Here is a 19,172-nt window from a genome sequence, read left to right on the forward strand (position 1 = left end):
GGAGCCATTGGAATAGATGGAGTGGATGGAGAGATGTTGTAGCATCTGTTCATCTACTTGGTATCACCAGGAGTTTTTTTGGCATCTCCTCAGATACTCAGTCACTGATGAGCAGGAGTAGTCAAATGTTGTCATTATCTCAGCAGTAAGATGCAAATAAAACAGAAAGATAGATCTGTAAAGTTAGATCAGTAAAGATGAATAATGCATGAACAGTTCATAAACATTAAACTAGAGTTAGCATGTTGTTAGGGTTGGGGTTAGAGGTTAGGATTAGCATTCAGCTCCAGCAGGTCTGTCTGTAGCAACATAGCTAGAAAGGAGTGCCAAAGGGTGACCACAGCCTTGAGGGATCTCTGAGACATTGTATTCCACCCACATCATCATCACTAACTCACATGAACACATGAAGAGGCCAGACAATAGTGCTAAAATCTAAGTAAATAAGTACGTCTTTAGCCTGGATTTAAAAACAGAGTGTGACTAAGTCCTGAATTAAAGATGGAAGGCTATTCCATAACTGAGGGGCTTTATAGAATGCTCTTCCCCTGGCTGTAATCTTACTAATTCTAGGAATTAAGAGAAACCCTGTATTTTTAGAATGCAGTAGGCATGATGGGTTATAGTAATCAGTGAGTTCAAACTCAGACACTATGGGGGCCATACCAATTCAAGCTTTATGTGTCAACAAGAGTCAATAATAACACCTAAGTTGTTTACAACAGATTTGGGTATACCTGAAAAGCTAGCAAGATTTAGTAGAATATTAGACAGTTTGCCTCTTGCAGCCTTATGTCCATGCAATAATATCGTCTTTTTCACTTCCTATCCTTGGCTATCCATGCCAACTGGAACGGGCTTGCTTTGGCTGTATCACTGCGCACTCACCTTCCCTGTGTACACAACACAGTCAGCAGCCTGAACCCGAGACCTCACATGCTTGAGACCTAATGCAGTGTTGGTCATTCTACCCCCTCATAATAACCATTCAGCTATGGCCTCTACCTGTCCCCATAAAGTCACACACACTCACTTAGCTGCAGAACAGCAGTTGGCTTCATTTGTAAAAAAAGATATATCTATGTGGTGTCATTTTGTTCTGGGTCCAGTCTCCACAAAGCTATGGGAACTCTGAGGCCCAACTTGCCACAAACACAAACTTCATAGCATATAAACTGACACCTCAAACCTCACACCTCATTTTAAGTCTAACCCTAATATGAGCCTCTTACAAAATGGCCTTTACCCTAAACCTAACCATAAATGTGAGCCACTAACAGCATGGTCTTAACCCTACCCTAAATATGAGTCACTTACAGCCAACAACTATTCCTGCTGAAAACCTTTCTCTACATATCTTAAAATAATTTTACAAATATTTTGTCTGGGTTTTTCATGAAATTATTATATGTATATAAATTCACATAAGTATATCATTCAATTTATACATGCTACATTAAATAAAATGTAGAGGTGAATTCACAGGAATCAGCAGCTGAAGCACTGTTCCAAACACTTTTCCTAGATGCCAATCAATATGAATCAGTACCAGGAAAGTTGGCTTTTGTAGTTACTGGTAGGCCAGTGGAAAAAAGGCACAGTATAACCCTGCTGGGACCAGGAAGCTTAACAGCTTTGGCACTTGGCAAAAAAACATTCTACCCTGCCAGGGCAAGCTGGGCAGCAGTCTCACCCTGCCAAACACTGTCATGGGGCACTGCAGTATGTGATGTGATGTAATGGTATTCTGTATGATGGCACAGAGATCTGCTGTAAGTGGTGGGAGTTCTGTATGATATCATGGGGCTCTGCAGTAACAGGGTTTCTGTATGATGTCATGGGGCGCTGCAACCTCATTTTATCAAAGATGGCTTTAATGCAATGATCCAGATGAGAATGAATCCATTTGCCTCTATCCTGCTTTGATGAGCCAGTCACCTTGGGATGTCCTTATCTCAGCTAGGTCTCTTGCTCTCTTTCTGTACAACAGATCCTCAGCAATTTTATTATAGCTACAAGTAATCAGAATGCTCCAACTACCAATTACTTCTTAACTTAAAATTTGTAGCATCGAGGACTACAACTTCTCATAATTTTGCACCTGGAACATAAACCAGGAAAAAGAGAGCAAAGGTTTGCAATGCTCATGTGCAATGTGCAATGACTTTGTGTCACAATCAGTCCCTCTCAGCTTCCGTGTTCCGTGTTTTTCCCTGTCTTGTGTACCTTAGTTCCATTCCGTAGTTTCGTTGTCTGCGAACCTCGTATAATTTTCCACACCTGTCCCTCATTTCGAGGCTTGTTACGTTCATGTATTTAAACCCTGTCTTGCTGCCTGTGTTTTTGCTGTTCATTGAGGTTTGAATGTGTTTATGTGCTTGTTTCTTGACTCCGTGTATGTATATTTGAATCATTGTGTTTAAGTTTATTCTCCTAGCCTTAGCCCTGGGTTTTCCCTAGTCTTTTGTTATAGCCTGATTCCCCTGTTTGCTTTCATGTACTCTTGTGTTTGTTTAGTCATATATCCCCATACTCTCCGTATAGGCTCTATAACCCTGGACCATTCTAACGACTCTGATTTTGGATTTGCCCATAATAAATCTGGCTCCTTACCGCTCACCGTTGCACTTTGTCTCCCCATAGTCCTAACAGCAATCCAGCAGTGCTGCCAAATATGAGGTCATCCACCATTCATCGTTCAACATGGACAAAAATAAAAGCTTTCACAGACATTGGTTAGCCATACAGTCATTGACTAGCACTGAAATCATACACAAGCAATTCTGGAAGGTTGCAAATTGTGGAAGGCCTTACTCCTCAGTTGTGCCTGTACCTCTTAGGATTTGGCGTTGGGCCACACAGCCCAAGCTGCTTATGAAGAGCTTATGTAACAAGCACAGGCACTCAATGTTAACAAACAAGATGGACCATATGCTCATAACACACACGGCAATGTTTTCAAAGTTAATAGATGTGTAGCACATCATTACCAGAGCACTGCAACAATAAGAAATCCTAAAGCTGATAAATGTTTGAAATAGATAAAATGCAGATAGTGTTTCAGAATGTTACTGAAAGCTTCTAGGTTTCTGGCACTTTTAAATGCTTTTTGTTCTATTGACTTCTGAGATTAGCTGCCTCAAGTTATACAAAGGAAATATATTAAACCTATTTTTAGTAAATGGCATTCAGGAAATGCACACAAGATGCAATGTGACCTCTATCTTAACTGTTAGATTGGAATTTAAACAATCTCATCATTTGTCATAATTCCACACTGGGATCCCATATCTTAGTTATAATAACATTACAAAAGCCTAATGTCCAAATACTTTAGCTATAATAGCATTACAAAGGTCTGATGTCCAAATATTTTAGTTATCATTAGGCTGTCAAGCAACAACAGTTGCACAGTCATACCATTAAACTAATTATGTATATCTAAACGTTATTATAAAATGATTATTTATCAAATCTACCAGTTTTTATAACAATATTTGTGTAATGTTATGTGAAGTAAAGGAGAGAAGTCGGTCTGTCGTGTAAAAGTAGTTGCAGTATCCCATTTTACTAATTTGAGGGAATGAATTAAGCCATTGAAGGAGCACTTTCGTTAAACTTAGGGAATGATTTATAAAATGCAAAAAATCTTTGCATTAATTTATTAATGGACAGAACAAATGATCAAATCAATGGAATAAGGAAATAATTTATAAACTGATTAAAATTGGTTTAATTGATTACATTTTTCCTTTGTGGATTTTTCTACCTTAATTGAAAGAAGTGTTGGGTTCATGGATTTATGTAAGAAAATGTTCTATTATAAAAATTCCTGAAAGGAAAATGCTGTTTGCATTTGCAAGTAAACTGTGCAGATCCTGTGCTGCAGGAGCTCTAAGTTTATGGTGATAAAAGAAATTCTGCTAACAAGAACACAACTGTCTTAAAACTGACCTGTACCTGAAAAACGATTAAAAATATTACTCTTTCCAAGATAAAATCCCTTAATTTAAATACCTAGATTAATGTTACTCACAATCGACTGGCCTTCCAAAGGTCAGTAAACTGTAGTATATCCAGAATTCAGTAGCTCAGCTCTTTACACATATTAGGAAGTCTATACATCACCCCAGAACACTGGGTGCAAGTTTCACCATGACAGAAATTTGTTGTTTAAATCAGATGTTTTCAATTTTATCTTTGTATATGTATATGAAAAATACTAAAACTTACCTTGCCTTGCAACCTTGGGTCTGAAAAAGGTGCTTTATACATTCAATTTATTATTATTATTATTACCACTGTAGTTTAATTAGTTATCAGCTGAAGTGTTCTTAAAATAAATTTCTTACAGAAGCTTTAAGTAAATATGGCAACATTTACCCTTTAAGATGTGATGTTTAAATGTGAGCTAATACCAAGTATACTATTCTTAAGTCGTAATGGTAACCCCATCATGTGAAAGGTCAAAGCATCCTGACATGAATCCAAGAATGATTCAAACTGCAAACAATCCAGCCTGTCCAATCACAGCACTTCTCCTTAAAGGTGAAGCTTATCTACCATTCCATATAAGAGAGTGTGGAATATAATATCCAAGTGTCAAAAGAGGGAGGCAGTCTCCAGGCATGAGGTGTTCAAATATTACTACCTCAATATGACGACACATGAGAACTCACACCACTGACACCTCTTTCCCTACAGAGCTGGCTGTGGGGGAGTTTAACTCGTATCTCCACACCCCTGCCCCTCCAGAGCTGGCTGTGAAAATATTTAAAACATTTTATTTTCTTGAAGGGCAGAAATGTGGTTTTTAAATTGCCTTCTACCTTAAAATATGGATTTTCTTTTACTTGGTAGTCTCTTTTTACTTGGTGCAATATTATATACTGTAAAATATATACTCTTTCAGTTCGCACCTTTCTTTTATCTTTTATTGCGTTTTCATTTTATTTCTTGAAATTAACTTTAGTTTTCCATTTAAACAAACCACATTTAACTTTATTTTAAGAAATTGCTTTTGCAACATTTTTCTTTTTACATTTTTGGTATAAACTTCTCAATCTTAGATTTTAGGATTTAATAAGCTTTATTATTCTTCTATGTACTATTTCTTTTCTGTAATGCACTTTATAAACGGTGTTTTAAAAAGTGCTATAGAAATAAAGATCCCCACATCCCTGCCCCTATAGAGCTCGCTGTGAGTGAACTGGGGGTTTAACTAGGACAAATATAGGTCACTAACTGAAAAGATCTTTGCTACATAAATAATCACATGTTCTTTCATAAGAATTTATTATTCTTTTTATACTTTAATTAATAAAGTTTTTGTTTAAGCCAAAATGGAAAACTGCATGCTCACAGACTGATTTACAGTGATTTAGGTCAACTGATTTCCTAATAACTTTAAAGCATAAAGATGAAAACAACAGGTATAAAAAAGTAGCTATGTCTGCAGCTCACAGTGTTAATCAAGTCGCTACCTGACTGTTAATTTGAGCCTTGGGGAAAATAGTCAGTGGATCGTGGCCTTGGTGTTTCTCTTGGCTGGGCATCATGTCCTGTAAATTACTGAAACCTCTGCCTAAGACATTTGTAAGACAGATCAAACCAGCTTGGTAGGCTGTGTTCCTATAGCACAGCTGCAGTTTGTTGAGGTCTGGGGCACAATCAGCATCCACCACACCACAGTTCATGTGGCAGCAGCTGCAGTCTAATGTGACCTGCCACACTGCAAAAACCTTTCATAAATGGTTTCAGGAAGATCACAAAGGTGTGGACTTGGCCTCCAAATTCCTCAGGTTTCAATCCAATCGAACACCTGTGGAATGTGCTGGAGAAAGTCCGATCCATGGGCGCCCCACCTTGCAACATAGAGGACTTAAAGGATCTAAAAGGAACAAGATGCTAACATCTTGTTACCAGACTCCACAGGACACCTTCAGAGGTATTGTAGAATCCATGTCTTGATGTGCCAGAACTGTTTTGATGGCACAAGGAGGACTTACACTAGGAAGGTGGTTTTAATGTTATGGATGATCAGTGTATTTGTTAATAATTATTTATGCAGTAGCCTGCTTTAAATCTGAGTGAAGTGGTTTAGTGTTCAATCATTAGAAACTCTTTCCAGGCTTCTGAAGTAGCCCTAATGAATGTTGTGCTGATTCTGAGCCTTGTGACCTCACTGCCGTTGACCTGCATGAAACACCATGATTAATGGGACTTTCAAATGTGCTGCAAAGATCATGTGTCCCCTCCAGGGCTTGGCATACGTGAGGGTTCATGTATAACTGTACAACTTTCATTTCCCTCAGCTGCTCTCCACATGTTCTGAAACTGCTGAGGATCAGGGGTCATATTTAGCGCATCTCTCAGATTAAGTATTCTGATTTAGAAACAATGTGTCTTTCATCTCTTTGGAAGGAGATTATTTTAGATTACACTAATTATGTAGATTAGAGTGAAGTGCTTGATAATAATCAGCCTAATGTCATACTGGGCAAGGCTGGGGGAGAGTGAAGAGACAGAGGGTTAGGGCACACAAGGCTGGGGGACTGGATCTGATGTCACATTGCATGTGCCAGGGTTGAGGGGATGCCTGAGGGAGTGGCTATATTGCTATTGTGATAAAGTCACATGATACAAGGGACGACATCCTTGAAATAACCCTACCAAGGATATAAAGGGACTTGCATGTGCACTCAGTCAGAGGACAGGCAACAAACAACTGTCCAATCACACATCACAAACAAGTGACGACAGGAGATCCTAAGTGCGCCCAGGAGCCAAGACACAAACACAGCAAGACAAAAGTAGTGGTTCTGAGATTGAGAAGCATTGTGGATCTGCAGAGAATAAGTATCTGGGTTGCTCTGTTGGAAGTCTATTTTACAGAGGAAAGAGATCTGGGCCTTTTGGATCTTGTCTGGATTGTAGAGCTTTTCTGGATTTCTCCTGCTCCTCCTTGCAATCCCAGAGTGGAGGGGGAGGCCAAACAGTGGCTTCAGCAGGAATGAAGTTCGGCTACCAGTCCCCGGTGTTACGCTACACACGGCATGGTGCATACACGCCGACACACTACACCCCAAGCCTTTACAGCACAAAGCAGTATTCCACAAACTCTTACTCCACAAGGCACTATGGATCAGTAACATACATGCCGGCTTACACACCACCTGCTTACACGCCCGCTTACAAAAGCCTCTCCACATGCACCCCCACCTACAGAAGCCTGTCAGCCTACACCACCTCCGACAGCAAACCCAGACGACAGAACAGGAGCCACAGTTCACCTGCACCACACACTTGTGCAACAGCAATCAAACCCTCGCGCTCGGTGCGCTTCACCAACGACGTCGTTTTCCTAGACCATGTCCGACATGGAGACCTGGAGATGATTGGCCGTTTCATGAGAGCAAGAAAGGTGCGAGTGGACACGATCTTCCATTCTGGTAAGCAAGCTTTAGCTTCAGTGGCAAAACAAATACATTTCTTACAGATTATGACTGCCAGACCATCTCCAAATTAATAGTGAAATATAAAACATACAAAAACATGAGAAAACGGTGAGCTACTCTGATCTGTTCAATTTTGTGGTGCCTTTATGAAACCTGACGGAGCAAAGCTATATCTGTGGGGAAAAGGAGCTGTGTGCCTGTAAGTCAGAAAGAGTGAGCCAATTGCTTTCTTTTCCTTTTCTCCTCTTTCTGTCCATAGGCATGGCAGCACTTCATGAGGCTGTTCTCTCTGGGAACCTGGAGTGTGTGAAGCTCCTCATAAAATATGGTGCTGATGTCCACCAGAGAGATGAGAATGGTTGGACACCACTTCACATGGCCTGCAGTGATGGCTATCCTGAGATTGCACGGTAGCTCATAAACATCATATATATATATATATATAATGATTGTAATGCATAATCAGATGTTTGAGAATACAGTAGAATTTTAATATTTCACTTAAGTGTATAGTTTATTATTCTTAAGTTATTAACATACATATTCTTACAAAAGAAAATGCGTATTGATAATTAACCATGCTTCTTTTCAAAAAAATAGTTGTCTTTAGTAAATATACTGCTGCTTGTAATCCTACACATTAGTGAGTGACAATAACCTTCTCCTCAGGTATCTGCTCTCTCTGGGTGCCAGTGTAGAAGCTGAGAATGAGAACAGGGAGAAGCCAGCTGACCTTATTGACCCCAGCTGCAAAGAGCTGGTCAATCTCTTTGAAGTTGGCTGTGTCTAATAGCTAGCATGAGAGTAAAGCCTGAAAGAACTGTGCCAAAATCCCTGGGCTCAAGTTCATCAGTGAGAATGGGACCATCAAAATAGCCACTGTTTATTGTTCGCATTGAGAACAGAGACTGGGACAAGAACATTCAGATGGAATTTACAACTCACTGAATAAATGTTTTTATTTTGTTTTGCTTTTCTTTTTTTTGTGAAAGAAAGTGTTCTTTATTATTTCATTTTTTTCCCTTTATTTTTTCCATATGGGTATTAAAATGCAGGACACATGGCCACAGAGAAATATATGTGCACCCACATTCCTCTCTGTATGCTGCTTTAACCTCCTTCTCACCTTGGCCCTGCTAATCCCGCTTCCCCATTTATGCACCAACTGGCAACCACATGCATGCTACACCCTATGAATTTTTACAGCAGGACCTTATCTGGAGTCTTGCTCACACTATGTTATGATGCCCAACCCAACTGGATTATTTCATCAATTCAACCATGTCACCTCAGATATGCCTTAAATCTGGCAACCACACGGTGACTAAAATACATCAGGACGACCCTAAGTAGTAGTGGCTGTTTGTATCATGAATCTGGACATAGCATCTGAAATGCAGTGCTATTTGGAGAACACTGTCCTGTCAATGCTTTTGTGCCTAATATTAAACACAGTAAAGCACAATGTGTACTTGTAGATATTTTACATGTCCTCAAATTGCTAAAACCACGTGTCTCTAGTCTGCAGGGCAGTTGAAGAAACACTGAAAAAATATACTTTGGATGCAATTTGTATACAGGCAAAATAATATTGTTTCTGTACTGCTTAAACTGAGTGCACGGTATCTACAGACTTGTTGAATGTCTTGTAAAAGTCTTATGTTTCTTTTGTACTGTTTTCATAAATAAACGTTATTTTTTAACAGCATTTATTTTAGGTTTCTACTTTCGGAAATCATTTTTACTATTAAAACACCTATTAATTCATTGTTTAAATGTTGTTCTAACACTGTTGTGATTTTTGATTTAAAAGTAAATGAAAACAATAAAAAGATAACAATGCCAGATGTATTAACATATTATGATTTTGTCACTGTACGGCCCCTCCCCCGAACGTCTCCTCGTGTGCGTGTTCGTCAATGTGGCCACGCCCTCCCTGTGTCTCACACCCGCTCCTCATTGTGTCATTGGTATATGTATATAAATGTCTATCGTTTATGTATCTGTGGGGTCGGTGTTTGAACGCAATAGCTTGCGTGCTACGTCGTGAGTGTTATATGTCCAAATAAAACGTGTGTTCTTTATGCGACTCGTCCCCGCGTCCTGCTTAACCTCCTCGTCATAGACTTATCTTTAATAGGTTGTAGTTACTAATAACACAAGTCAGCATGACTGCACGAGACTCCCAAAGGACTTGTGGGAACAAGATTTTAAAAAAAGATCCTGAGATGGGACAGGGGTGTAACTAAACAGATGGACGGAACAGGTTTATGTTTGGTTGGTTATTTTTGAGCAAGGTTTAAATCATACCAATACACAGAGAACCACCATGGTGAGTATTTGTAAGGGATTCACTAAGTATATTATAATACACCACTGGCTTACTCATTGGGGAAATCTGAATTACACTAATAATGCATTAATACAATATGCACAAATGACAAAACCACCAAGCGGCACAATAAACAAAATATGATTTTTTTAAATATAATTTTACATTCCGCAAATAGTATTTAAACGTCCAAAAGGCAAATACAATAAATGAGAATTAGAATGAAACTTTGGGGGAAAAAATAGAATGAGATTAATAGCTAGTTTAGGGGGTTATGCAGCCTACAGCACCACCTATAGATTACCATCGTATTCAAACAACCTCAAATTCTGCTCCATTATACAACACTGAAACCTATTTCCTGTTTTTGTAACTCCAGTAGTGACGAGGACACCTTAATTGCACTTTGCAATAACAAATGAAATTTAATCTGATCGTCTACGACCACTATAGGCCCCTTGCCCACCTAGGAAAGTGTATTTATTTCTAGTGACTGCGCTACAGAAAGAGATTATAAAAACAGGCGCAATTACTACACGCATGCGCAGTGTGTCTGCGCAGGTTTTGCTGACCCGGAGATACTTAGCTAGCTAGGTAGCTAGGATAGTTTGTATTTGCTTCGCTGTGGCTGACGAGGGTCCGTATTTTCTTATTGAAAGAAAAAGGAATAACAAAACCGACAGGTTTGTCGAAGTAGATTTAATGTTCCAACTGAATTATTGTCTCAGACATCTGCGTACGATTTTCTGTCAGAAGTAGCTAGGTGCTTCTGTATGCTTGATCTGATTGATGGGTAACAGTCATTTACTAATAATGCTAACGTTACGTTATTTTGATGGGTAACAGTCATTTACTAATAATACTAACGTTACGTTACTTTGGTGGTATCTCAACGTCTACCTGGTTAAGTCCTTAGTCGGGTAAGAAGTGGCTTAATGTGTCGTTAACTTGGCTAGCTACCCCAGCTGTCATTTACCATGACAGAAGCTCATAAACATATTTCACTTTTTAAACAGCGTAATGCTTTAGTCATTGTCGCTAACTAGCTAGCTAAATTATCCATTGATTTCTGACCAGGCATAACCACTAGCTAACGTTGGTCCCCGGGGAATTTAATGTTTTTTGATTTATAAATACTTGCGCGTTTAATAGCTGGCTAGGTAAAATAAGGACTTGCACTAATTAACTTTTTTTCTGTTCTATATTTGGTTTTCTATTTCAGCTATTGTGCCTAGATCAACATTTTGTATTTTACATCCAACTGCAAAAAATCTAACTTACCTCTAGGTTTGTTGATCTTTTTATCGTCAAGTAATTGCTTTCAATAAATAAATACCCGGCTCCCAGTGAAACGTTTTACCAGCCAGGTACCTGTGAGGTTGGAACGGGTCTCAATAAACTTGAAGTTGTTAGTGTGTGTATTCTAATTTTTTTTTTTTTTTTTTTTTTTGACAGTAATCATATTTAGCTCCACAAAGGAATATACTGTGAAATTTCAGCAAAGATTGTGGAGGAAGAGAAGGGACTATTTATAATATGACCAGGTGAAGTTTTTTTTTGTTTTTTTTTTTATTGTCTGACCAGCTGACCATTGTCTGCTACACAATTATATCTAACCCACATACACATTTACCCCAGAATGGCTGATGCAAAGGTGATAATTGATGCACTGGGATGTACACTCACCAGACATAGACATGTGTGTCTTGCAGGTGCACTATGTAGGTGGTGTACAGATAGTCTACAGGAGAGACCACTGGGTATAAGGTTGCTATTTCTAATAAGTGTCTGGTAACTGTACCTGTAGATGTTTATAGTATTCTGTCATTAGTGCTACAGCCAGGCTACCCAAGGAGGATGGGTTCCCTCTTGAGTCTTGGTCCTCCCAAGGATTCTTCCTTAATTCGCCCAGAGACTTTTTCCTTGCTACTATTGTCACTGGTTTGCTCATTAGGGACATGGACCGAAACATTTGTAAAGCTGCTTTGTGACAGTGCATGTAGTAAAATGCGCTGCATAACTATGTTTAACTCAGCTACGAAGACCTGAGGTACCCACTCCTCCTCTTCTTTTGTCCAGCTCCAGTGTCAAACAGAAGATCTTGATAAAGTGTGGTAGGCAGGGGCTGGAGCTGAACGCTATAGTTACAAGGCATAACTTGAATATACCATTGCAGTGTTATAGCCTAATAATTACATCACCTTTTCTTCTAGCTCCTCCACACCCAGAATGCACACATACAAAAGGACCCCTAGCCCACGGTCAGATCCTGGGGATCTGTTCACACCTGCACATGAAGAAAATGTGCGCTTTATACATGAGAGTAAGTCCAATGTGCTTCACACACTCTACATATGCCTATTTATATTAGGGTTTTTTTCAACAAAGATGTCTTAACTACCATTTTTATAATGTCAAAAAATATGTATGCTCTCCTTTCAGCATGGCTGTGTGTTCTAAAAGATATCAAATCCCCACAAAGCAGTGAACGCGGACCACAGGAATATGTGGAGAAAAACCCGAACCCTAACCTTCATTGTGAGTTCCTTTTTCAACAAGTGTTTCATACATGTATGTTATTCTTTTATTTTATTAGATATTTATCAAGGGTTCTTAATGTGGGGCACCATGATTTATTGATCCTGCTCTCTCTGGTGCCATATATAAGGTCTTGATGAAGCATGATTCAGTGCAGCTCTCTAATCTGTGTTTCAGCCTTCACACCAGTTGACCTGAGTGACCTTAAGAAGGCTGGCACACAAGACTGCAGGAAGTCTTAGTGTCTTTCCCACCCTCACATTGGTCCAGCAGCTTTTAACTGCCTACTCCACTTCTTTGGGACCTGTTCGGCTACTTCAGTCCAGAAAGCCTCTACCTTCTCTGTCGCATAGAACTGTGCACTGGACAAACTGATGGACACATCGTTAAGACCCATCATATGCACAATTCCCTACACTTCCCATTCTGTATTCATGACTCTTCTGTCCTGAGTCTGTGCATCTCTTACTGACAGATTTGGGTGGGCAAGAAGTCCTGGAGTCAAATTTCAGGGATTTTGTCTTCTCTTGGTCTTTGGGTTTTGTTATCTGGATGTTTATTATTATTATTATTATTACAAAAGAAATGTAGTTGTCATGTGGATATTGAGGTACATACTCTGAAACTCTCAATACTCAACAGGCTGTGTTGTTTTAACCGTATACTCCATTTTCCATGTCACATTTGAGGGGGGTGATGAAACCCTTATGTGGGGGTGGGATATTTGATAAATTGATGAAATATTGGAAATTTAGGAGTTTGGCAAGCCAAATGTTTTTAACAGAGATACCATATATTTTTTTTAAAGAAAATATTAAATTACTTCAAAGTTTGAGTACTTTTTTGCATCCTAAATTTCAACCCTTGAAATAAAAGCAACTTTTATGGTATCTCAACTTCTAGTTTACTGTTGTTGTTCTCTACATCTCTGGCATACCGGGTCCTCATGTTTGCTACATATTTTAAGATAAACATTTTAAAATTGTAATTTTTTAAAATATTCATACTGATAAAAGAAACATAAAATAGTTGTATTTAACTCCATGTTTAGCCCCTAACCTGCATTTATTTATTTATTGCTGTCCTGTGTTTACTGTGTCAGCTTTTTATAGTACCAAGGAGGTCCTCTTAATATACAACCGTAAGAAATACACAACCTTATGAAAATTACAAATTTTGAAGCGAAAAGAGAAGTATTGTAGTTTACAAGATTTCTGATAACTGGCATATTAAACACATTTATTACCTTGTGTATAATATGTATGTATGTATGTATATATATATATATATATATATATATATATATATATATATATATATATATATATATATATATATATATATATATATTTATTTTATTTATTTTTTTTGGTATGTGTGTGTGTGTATATATATATATATATATATATATATATATATATTTCAAAGTTTATTTGTCATACACAGTATAACTGGCAGTGAAATGCCTTTGGTGACTGCTCTGCCTGTAGCTGAGGAGAGATACTTAAAATATGCAGATCTGGGAAACAGATGTACATTAATGAATAATTATTGTCCAGATAAATTATGAATGGAAAGGGATTGTATGGATATGCATATGCAATGAAAATACAGTTTTACAGTTTTTGGGGTTTTTTTACAGTTTGTTATGATGTTATTGTCCCCATAGTTCATTAGTTGCCCTGATTCAGGGCCTTAATGGCCTGCGGGAAGAAGCTCCTCTTCAGTCTCTCTGTGTTGGTCTTCAGAGAGCGAAAGCGCTTCCCTGATCTTAACAGAGAGAAGAGCCTATTGTTGGGATGGGTGGGGTCCTTCACAATCCTCCTGGCCTTGGTCTGCCACCGCTTGTAGTAGATGGTCTGCAGGTCAGGAAGTTCCATATGAATGATGCGCTCTGCTGAACACACCACCCTCTGGAGTGCTTGTCTGTCCTGCTTGGTGCTGTTCCCAAACCAGGCTGTGATGTTCCCCATGAGGATGTTCTCAATAGTGCAGGTGTAGAAGTTCCGCAGCACCTTGGAGGCAGTCTGAAGTCTCTTAGGTGTCTGAAGTGGAAAAGACGCTGACGAGCCTTCTTTGCCAGGTAGTTGATGTGGCGGGACCAGGACAGGTCCTGCGAAATGTGAACTCCAAAGTACCTGAAACTGTTTACTCTCGCCACTGTGGTTCTGTCGATCCTCACGGGTAGTGCTGCTCCTGCTTCTTGCTGTAGTCCACAATCAGCGCCTTTGTCTTGCTGATGTTCAGGAGGAGATTATTTTCCTGGCACCAGGTCTCCAGGTGTTTAATCTCCTCCAGGTAGGGCCTCTCGTCATTGCCCGAGATCAGGCCCATGACGACGGTATCGTCAGTGAACTTGACGAAGGTGGTAGAGCTGGAAGTAGCCACGCAATCGTAGGTGTCCAGTGAGTAGAGCAGGGGGCTTAGGGCACAACCCTGGGGAGCTCCAGCACTGAGGGTGAGGGTGGATGAAACGCAGTTGCCCACCCATACTGATTGGGGTCTGTCTGTTAGGAAGTTGGAGATCAAGTCACCCAGGGATGGAAGCAGTCCTAGACTCTCCAACTTAGTAGTGAGTCTGGAGGGGATGATAGTGTTAAATGCTGAACTGTAGTCAATGAACAGCATTTTAACGTAATTACCCCTCCCTTTGTCCAGGTGGGTCAGTGTGGTGTGAAACAGATGTGCAATTGCATCATCAGTGGAGCGGTTGTGGCAGTATGCAAACTTGCAGTGGGTCCAAGGAGGCTGGCAGTGAAGCGGTGATGAAGTCTCTGACTAGCTTTTCAAAGCACTTCATCACGACCGATGTGAGGGCAATAGAGCGGTAGTCGTTGAGTCGTGTGTGTGTGTGTGTGTGTATATGTGTGTGTGTATATATATATATATATATATATATATATATATATATATATATATATATATATATATATAATTTTTTAATGTTTGTATATAAAGCCTGCAGTGTATTGCACGCTAGAGCGCTTTGTTATTCTTGAACAGTCGCGTACAATATTGACGCAATTTCATTGGCCATGAAAGAACGGAAGAAGTCATACGCAAAGAACGGAAGAAGTCATACGTAATCTCCTCATTATAAGAATCGTAAAGGCGCCTGTTCTTCGTTTCCTCCTCTAAGTAAACGTTTGTGTAGGGGCAGTGTAGTAGTTTACTGGGTTGTTTTTAGTTCTCACGGTGTTAGCATTAACAAAGTTAAATAATGGTAGACAAGATGGATATGTCACTGGACGACATCATCAAGCAAAATAAGCAACAGCGAGGGGGTGGAGGCGGCCGCGGGGGAAGAGGTGGCCGCGGCCGTGGAGGCATTGGCGGTGGCCGCGGTGGTGGCGCCGGGCGACTTGGAAGCACAGGCGGAGGCTTTGGCGGCCGTGGCGGAGGATCAGGCCCCATGAGGAATCGTCAGAACCTGAGCCGCGGTAGAAGCAGACCTACGCCGTACACCAGGGTAGGAGAAAGATAAAGAAAATTGGCTGAGAAAGGGGAGAAACCCTGAGCACGTCCACATGCCTGGGTGAAGTCCTTTTTCTTTCTAGGCTTGCTAGCAAACCTGATGGCTAGCTTGCTAGTCAACCATGCTACATGCCCCTGGAGTTTCTCTGGAAATGTAATGTGGAGAAGCTCATTAAATTGGCGTTTAAGTTAAGAAGGCTGTATTATGCATAATGTTATTTCTCCCCCAAACCCATTTGTCTTTTCGTCGATTTGAAAAACAAGAGTATGGAGCGAATTGGCTAACTCGGCTACATCGTGGCTAAAGTGGCTGATCTGCTAACCTACAGCAACCGGCGCCATTTTGGATACAGCACCTCCTTTATCAGTGAAATGGTGGCTTTTCGCAATTCGTGTTTTCTACAGTATTCATCACTCAGCACCTGAATGCCTCAGAAATGACCAACGATGTGGGTTGAAGATTTCGACGTTTTTATTCATTTTGTGGCCAAGCTCGAACACGGCCTACCTTTTTGGTGGAATCCTTTGTCTGGGAGGGGCCCGTGTTCAGTTTGCCTTAAGAGCAGTGCTAAGCTAGCTAGCGTGTTGATGTGCAGGAGGGAATGGACACTGACCTTTTAGTCAACCCATCTACATTGAAAACATCTAATGTTTGTATCTAGAATATTACAGAAAGCTAGCATTTGTAACGTTATAAGGGTCGAAATGGTGTGGTTTCAAAATGGACGCTCAGTGATCGCCGTTGCTCACAAAGGGCTCCACAACACAGCCCTGTGATGGACATTTCTGTCGTCTCCTTTTCCTTCGATGGACTACCGCGATTCATCCCACGCTGTTTGTCCTGCCGGGGAGCTCAGAATGTCACCCGTGGAGCATCCACCTTGGGAAGGCCTGCAGGATTTCATGTGGAACGCACGGCAAGAGACTCGGGGGTTGTTGGTTTGCTAGTTGCTACCTAGCGGCAGGAATGCCGGAGATTTAACGATAGGCTAACTGATGTTGACACCGATATGTGAAGGGTGTAATTGCCCATTTTACTTGTAACTAGGATTTCCATGATTTGTACTTTTTTTATATAATCTTTTGGGGCTGTATTTAGTCTAGATCACTGCTGTGCCTATTGTATTTAGTGGCCCACTTATGAAAAACGAGGGAATACTACAGAAGTGAGTTTTGACTCATTACTCATTGTTTTAAGGTTTCAATGATCTGTTTCATCCATAACCTCAATGGATAGTATTGTACATGTTTGCACTCTTTCCTTGCATTGGTTTACTTGTTTGTAGTGATTGGGGTGGGCAGGGATTGGTGGAAATGGCAGTGAGCGCATTGGGTGCCCCAGGCCTCCTTGAGGTGGCACCCCCTGCTTGCCCCAGCACCCAGCCGAGTGGACAGGCAGTGACAGACGGGCTCCGAAGTCAGCAGGTGCGTTCTCTCTCTCATCTGTTGCAGCCCAAGCAACTTCCTGACAAATGGCAGCATGACCTGTTCGACAATGGCTACAGTGGCAATGCCGGTGGTGGTGGTGGTGGAGGAGCGGGTGTGGAAACTGGGGGGAAGCTTCTTGTGTCCAATCTCGACTTTGGTGTCTCTGACGCAGACATTCAGGTATTATCTGCTGTAGAGTGGGTTATTTTATTTTGCAACTTCATTACTACAAAAGCAGTTCCACTTATGAATTCAAGCTCAACATCCTGCCTCTCAACCCTCCCCAGGAACTTTTTGCAGAATTTGGCACTTTGAAAAAGGCTGCGGTCCATTATGACCGGTCTGGGCGCAGCCTCGGCACTGCAGACGTCCACTTTGAAAGAAAAGCAGATGCTCTCAAAGCCATGAAGCAATACAACGGTGTCCCCCTTGATGGTGAGCTAAACGTGGTCATGCTTAAATCTGCTGTGTGGCTATTAAAAACCATAACCGGTTAACTGGCTGTTTAGGGATGTTTTAAAATGGTTATTAGAAATCTCTTGTCCAGCTTAGATTTCACTGGAGTTGTGAATGCCGGTTCTTTTCCAGGCCGTCCTATGAACATACAGCTTGTCACATCACAGATCGACGCACAGAGACGAACCACAATGCAGGGGTGAGTGGTGATCCTTCGACCAGAAGTAGTCATTTTTGAATGGGTGCTTTGTGGTGGAAATTCTTATCGCTCCTTCCCCCCCCCCAGACTGAGTCGCGGAGGAGGGGGAGGTATGAACAGGAGTAAAGTGGGAGGCTTTGGTGTCCAGAGAGGTCGTGGAGGCCGTGGTGCCGGAGGGCTCAGAGGCCGTGGTAGAGGAGGAAGGGGAAATAACAAACAGCAGCTTTCAGCAGAGGAGCTGGACGCCCAACTAGATGCCTACAATGCCAGGGTATGCACCATTAGCCTATTAATTGGCCCCTCCAGTAGATGGCTGTGTTTAGCTGTAACTAATGTACAGTTTAGATGACCTCTTCCTCTTTTCCACAGATGGATACCAGCTAAATGTTCGTGACTCCACTGGGCTGCATTCCTTTTCCCACATGGGCGAGCGGTCTTGATGGTTACAGCTTTGAACATGCCAGACGTTTTACACTTAAATGTATTCAGAAGCGATTTAAACTTGTGTACCAATATTTCTCCTTTTAAATGCTGCGAAGTGTTTTTTACCTACTTTTGGTTTGTTTTTTAGTTCCTTTTTGAAAACCTGGTCTGACTGTAGGATTTGATTGGGAGGTGCTTGTCTTTACCTTCCCTTTGTAGATCATTGTAATAAAACCTGCAGTGCGTAGTATCCAAGCAATGCCTCTTCATTTTGTATATGCACACTTTAATGTACAGATGTTGACAATTGTATAGTCTTTAGCAACTGCTGAAAGCCTTAGTACTGAGCTACTCGTAACAACTAGACTAATTTGAGTGGCATGCTTAACTGGGAATAGCTTGCTCATAACTGCTGTAACTATCCAAACAGGATGGTGAGATGGTAGAGTAGTTCAAAGTTTAGAAGTGCTCCATTTTTTCTTCTGTATGTAAATGGCATTGAGCAGAATGCTTTAATTAAAAGACTGTTTTGTGCAATGTTGAATGACGTTTGAATTTGCAGTTTACCAGGCTGGGTGTGCGGATGTTTCAAAGTACATGTTCTTCACTAACAGCTTCCTGTTTTAAAGTGGATATTTGAGCTGTAAAGTGCTGGAAACCTAAAGTGCTTCTAGAAAGGGTTTTGTGAGCTGGAAATCCAATTTACTTGAAGCTGTGCACATGGTTATCATTTCTGGTTTAAGTGTTCATGGATGCATCTAGCTGTTTTTGCTTTCAGAATAAGGTCTGTGCATTCTAGTTTGGTTATTTAGTTTTATTCCGAAGTGCTTTGGAGGTACATACCTGAGTAGGTTTAGAGCTGTAT

The 19,172-nt window shown here is 40.6% G+C and overlaps 3 protein-coding genes across 5 annotated transcripts; all 3 read left to right on the forward strand.

The window, feature by feature from the left end:
- The first annotated feature begins 6,719 nt into the window (after nt 1-6,719).
- Nucleotides 6,720-9,165, forward strand: LOC113571402 (protein phosphatase 1 regulatory subunit 27). Its single transcript, XM_027000311.2, has 3 exons — nt 6,720-7,451; nt 7,717-7,867; nt 8,127-9,165. Exons 1-3 carry the CDS (start codon nt 7,013-7,015, stop codon nt 8,245-8,247), a joined length of 711 nt encoding a protein of 236 aa, XP_026856112.2. The 5' UTR covers nt 6,720-7,012; the 3' UTR covers nt 8,248-9,165.
- Nucleotides 9,166-10,362: 1,197 nt separating this feature from the next.
- mcrip1 (MAPK regulated corepressor interacting protein 1) lies at nt 10,363-13,223 on the forward strand. 2 transcript variants are annotated; one of them, XM_027000303.2, is made up of 5 exons: nt 10,363-10,472; nt 11,245-11,333; nt 12,003-12,112; nt 12,232-12,327; nt 12,505-13,223. In XM_027000303.2, exons 2-5 carry the CDS (start codon nt 11,326-11,328, stop codon nt 12,567-12,569), a joined length of 279 nt encoding a protein of 92 aa, XP_026856104.1. In that variant the 5' UTR covers nt 10,363-10,472; nt 11,245-11,325; the 3' UTR covers nt 12,570-13,223. The 2 variants fall into 2 exon arrangements, with proteins under 2 accessions (XP_026856104.1, XP_026856105.1); XM_027000304.2 differs by lacking the exon at nt 10,363-10,472 and adding an exon at nt 11,054-11,076.
- A 2,170-nt stretch (nt 13,224-15,393) lies between these two features.
- alyref (Aly/REF export factor) lies at nt 15,394-18,562 on the forward strand. 2 transcript variants are annotated; one of them, XM_027000379.2, is made up of 6 exons: nt 15,394-15,796; nt 17,254-17,409; nt 17,517-17,664; nt 17,818-17,884; nt 17,972-18,155; nt 18,254-18,562. In XM_027000379.2, exons 1-6 carry the CDS (start codon nt 15,548-15,550, stop codon nt 18,266-18,268), a joined length of 819 nt encoding a protein of 272 aa, XP_026856180.1. In that variant the 5' UTR covers nt 15,394-15,547; the 3' UTR covers nt 18,269-18,562. The 2 variants fall into 2 exon arrangements, with proteins under 2 accessions (XP_026856180.1, XP_035387985.1); XM_035532092.1 differs by lacking the exon at nt 15,394-15,796 and adding an exon at nt 15,803-16,718.
- Nucleotides 18,563-19,172: the final 610 nt, after the last annotated feature.

Source organism: Electrophorus electricus, chromosome 1 (genome assembly GCF_013358815.1).
Source record: "Electrophorus electricus isolate fEleEle1 chromosome 1, fEleEle1.pri, whole genome shotgun sequence".
Lineage (NCBI taxonomy): Eukaryota > Metazoa > Chordata > Actinopteri > Gymnotiformes > Gymnotidae > Electrophorus > Electrophorus electricus.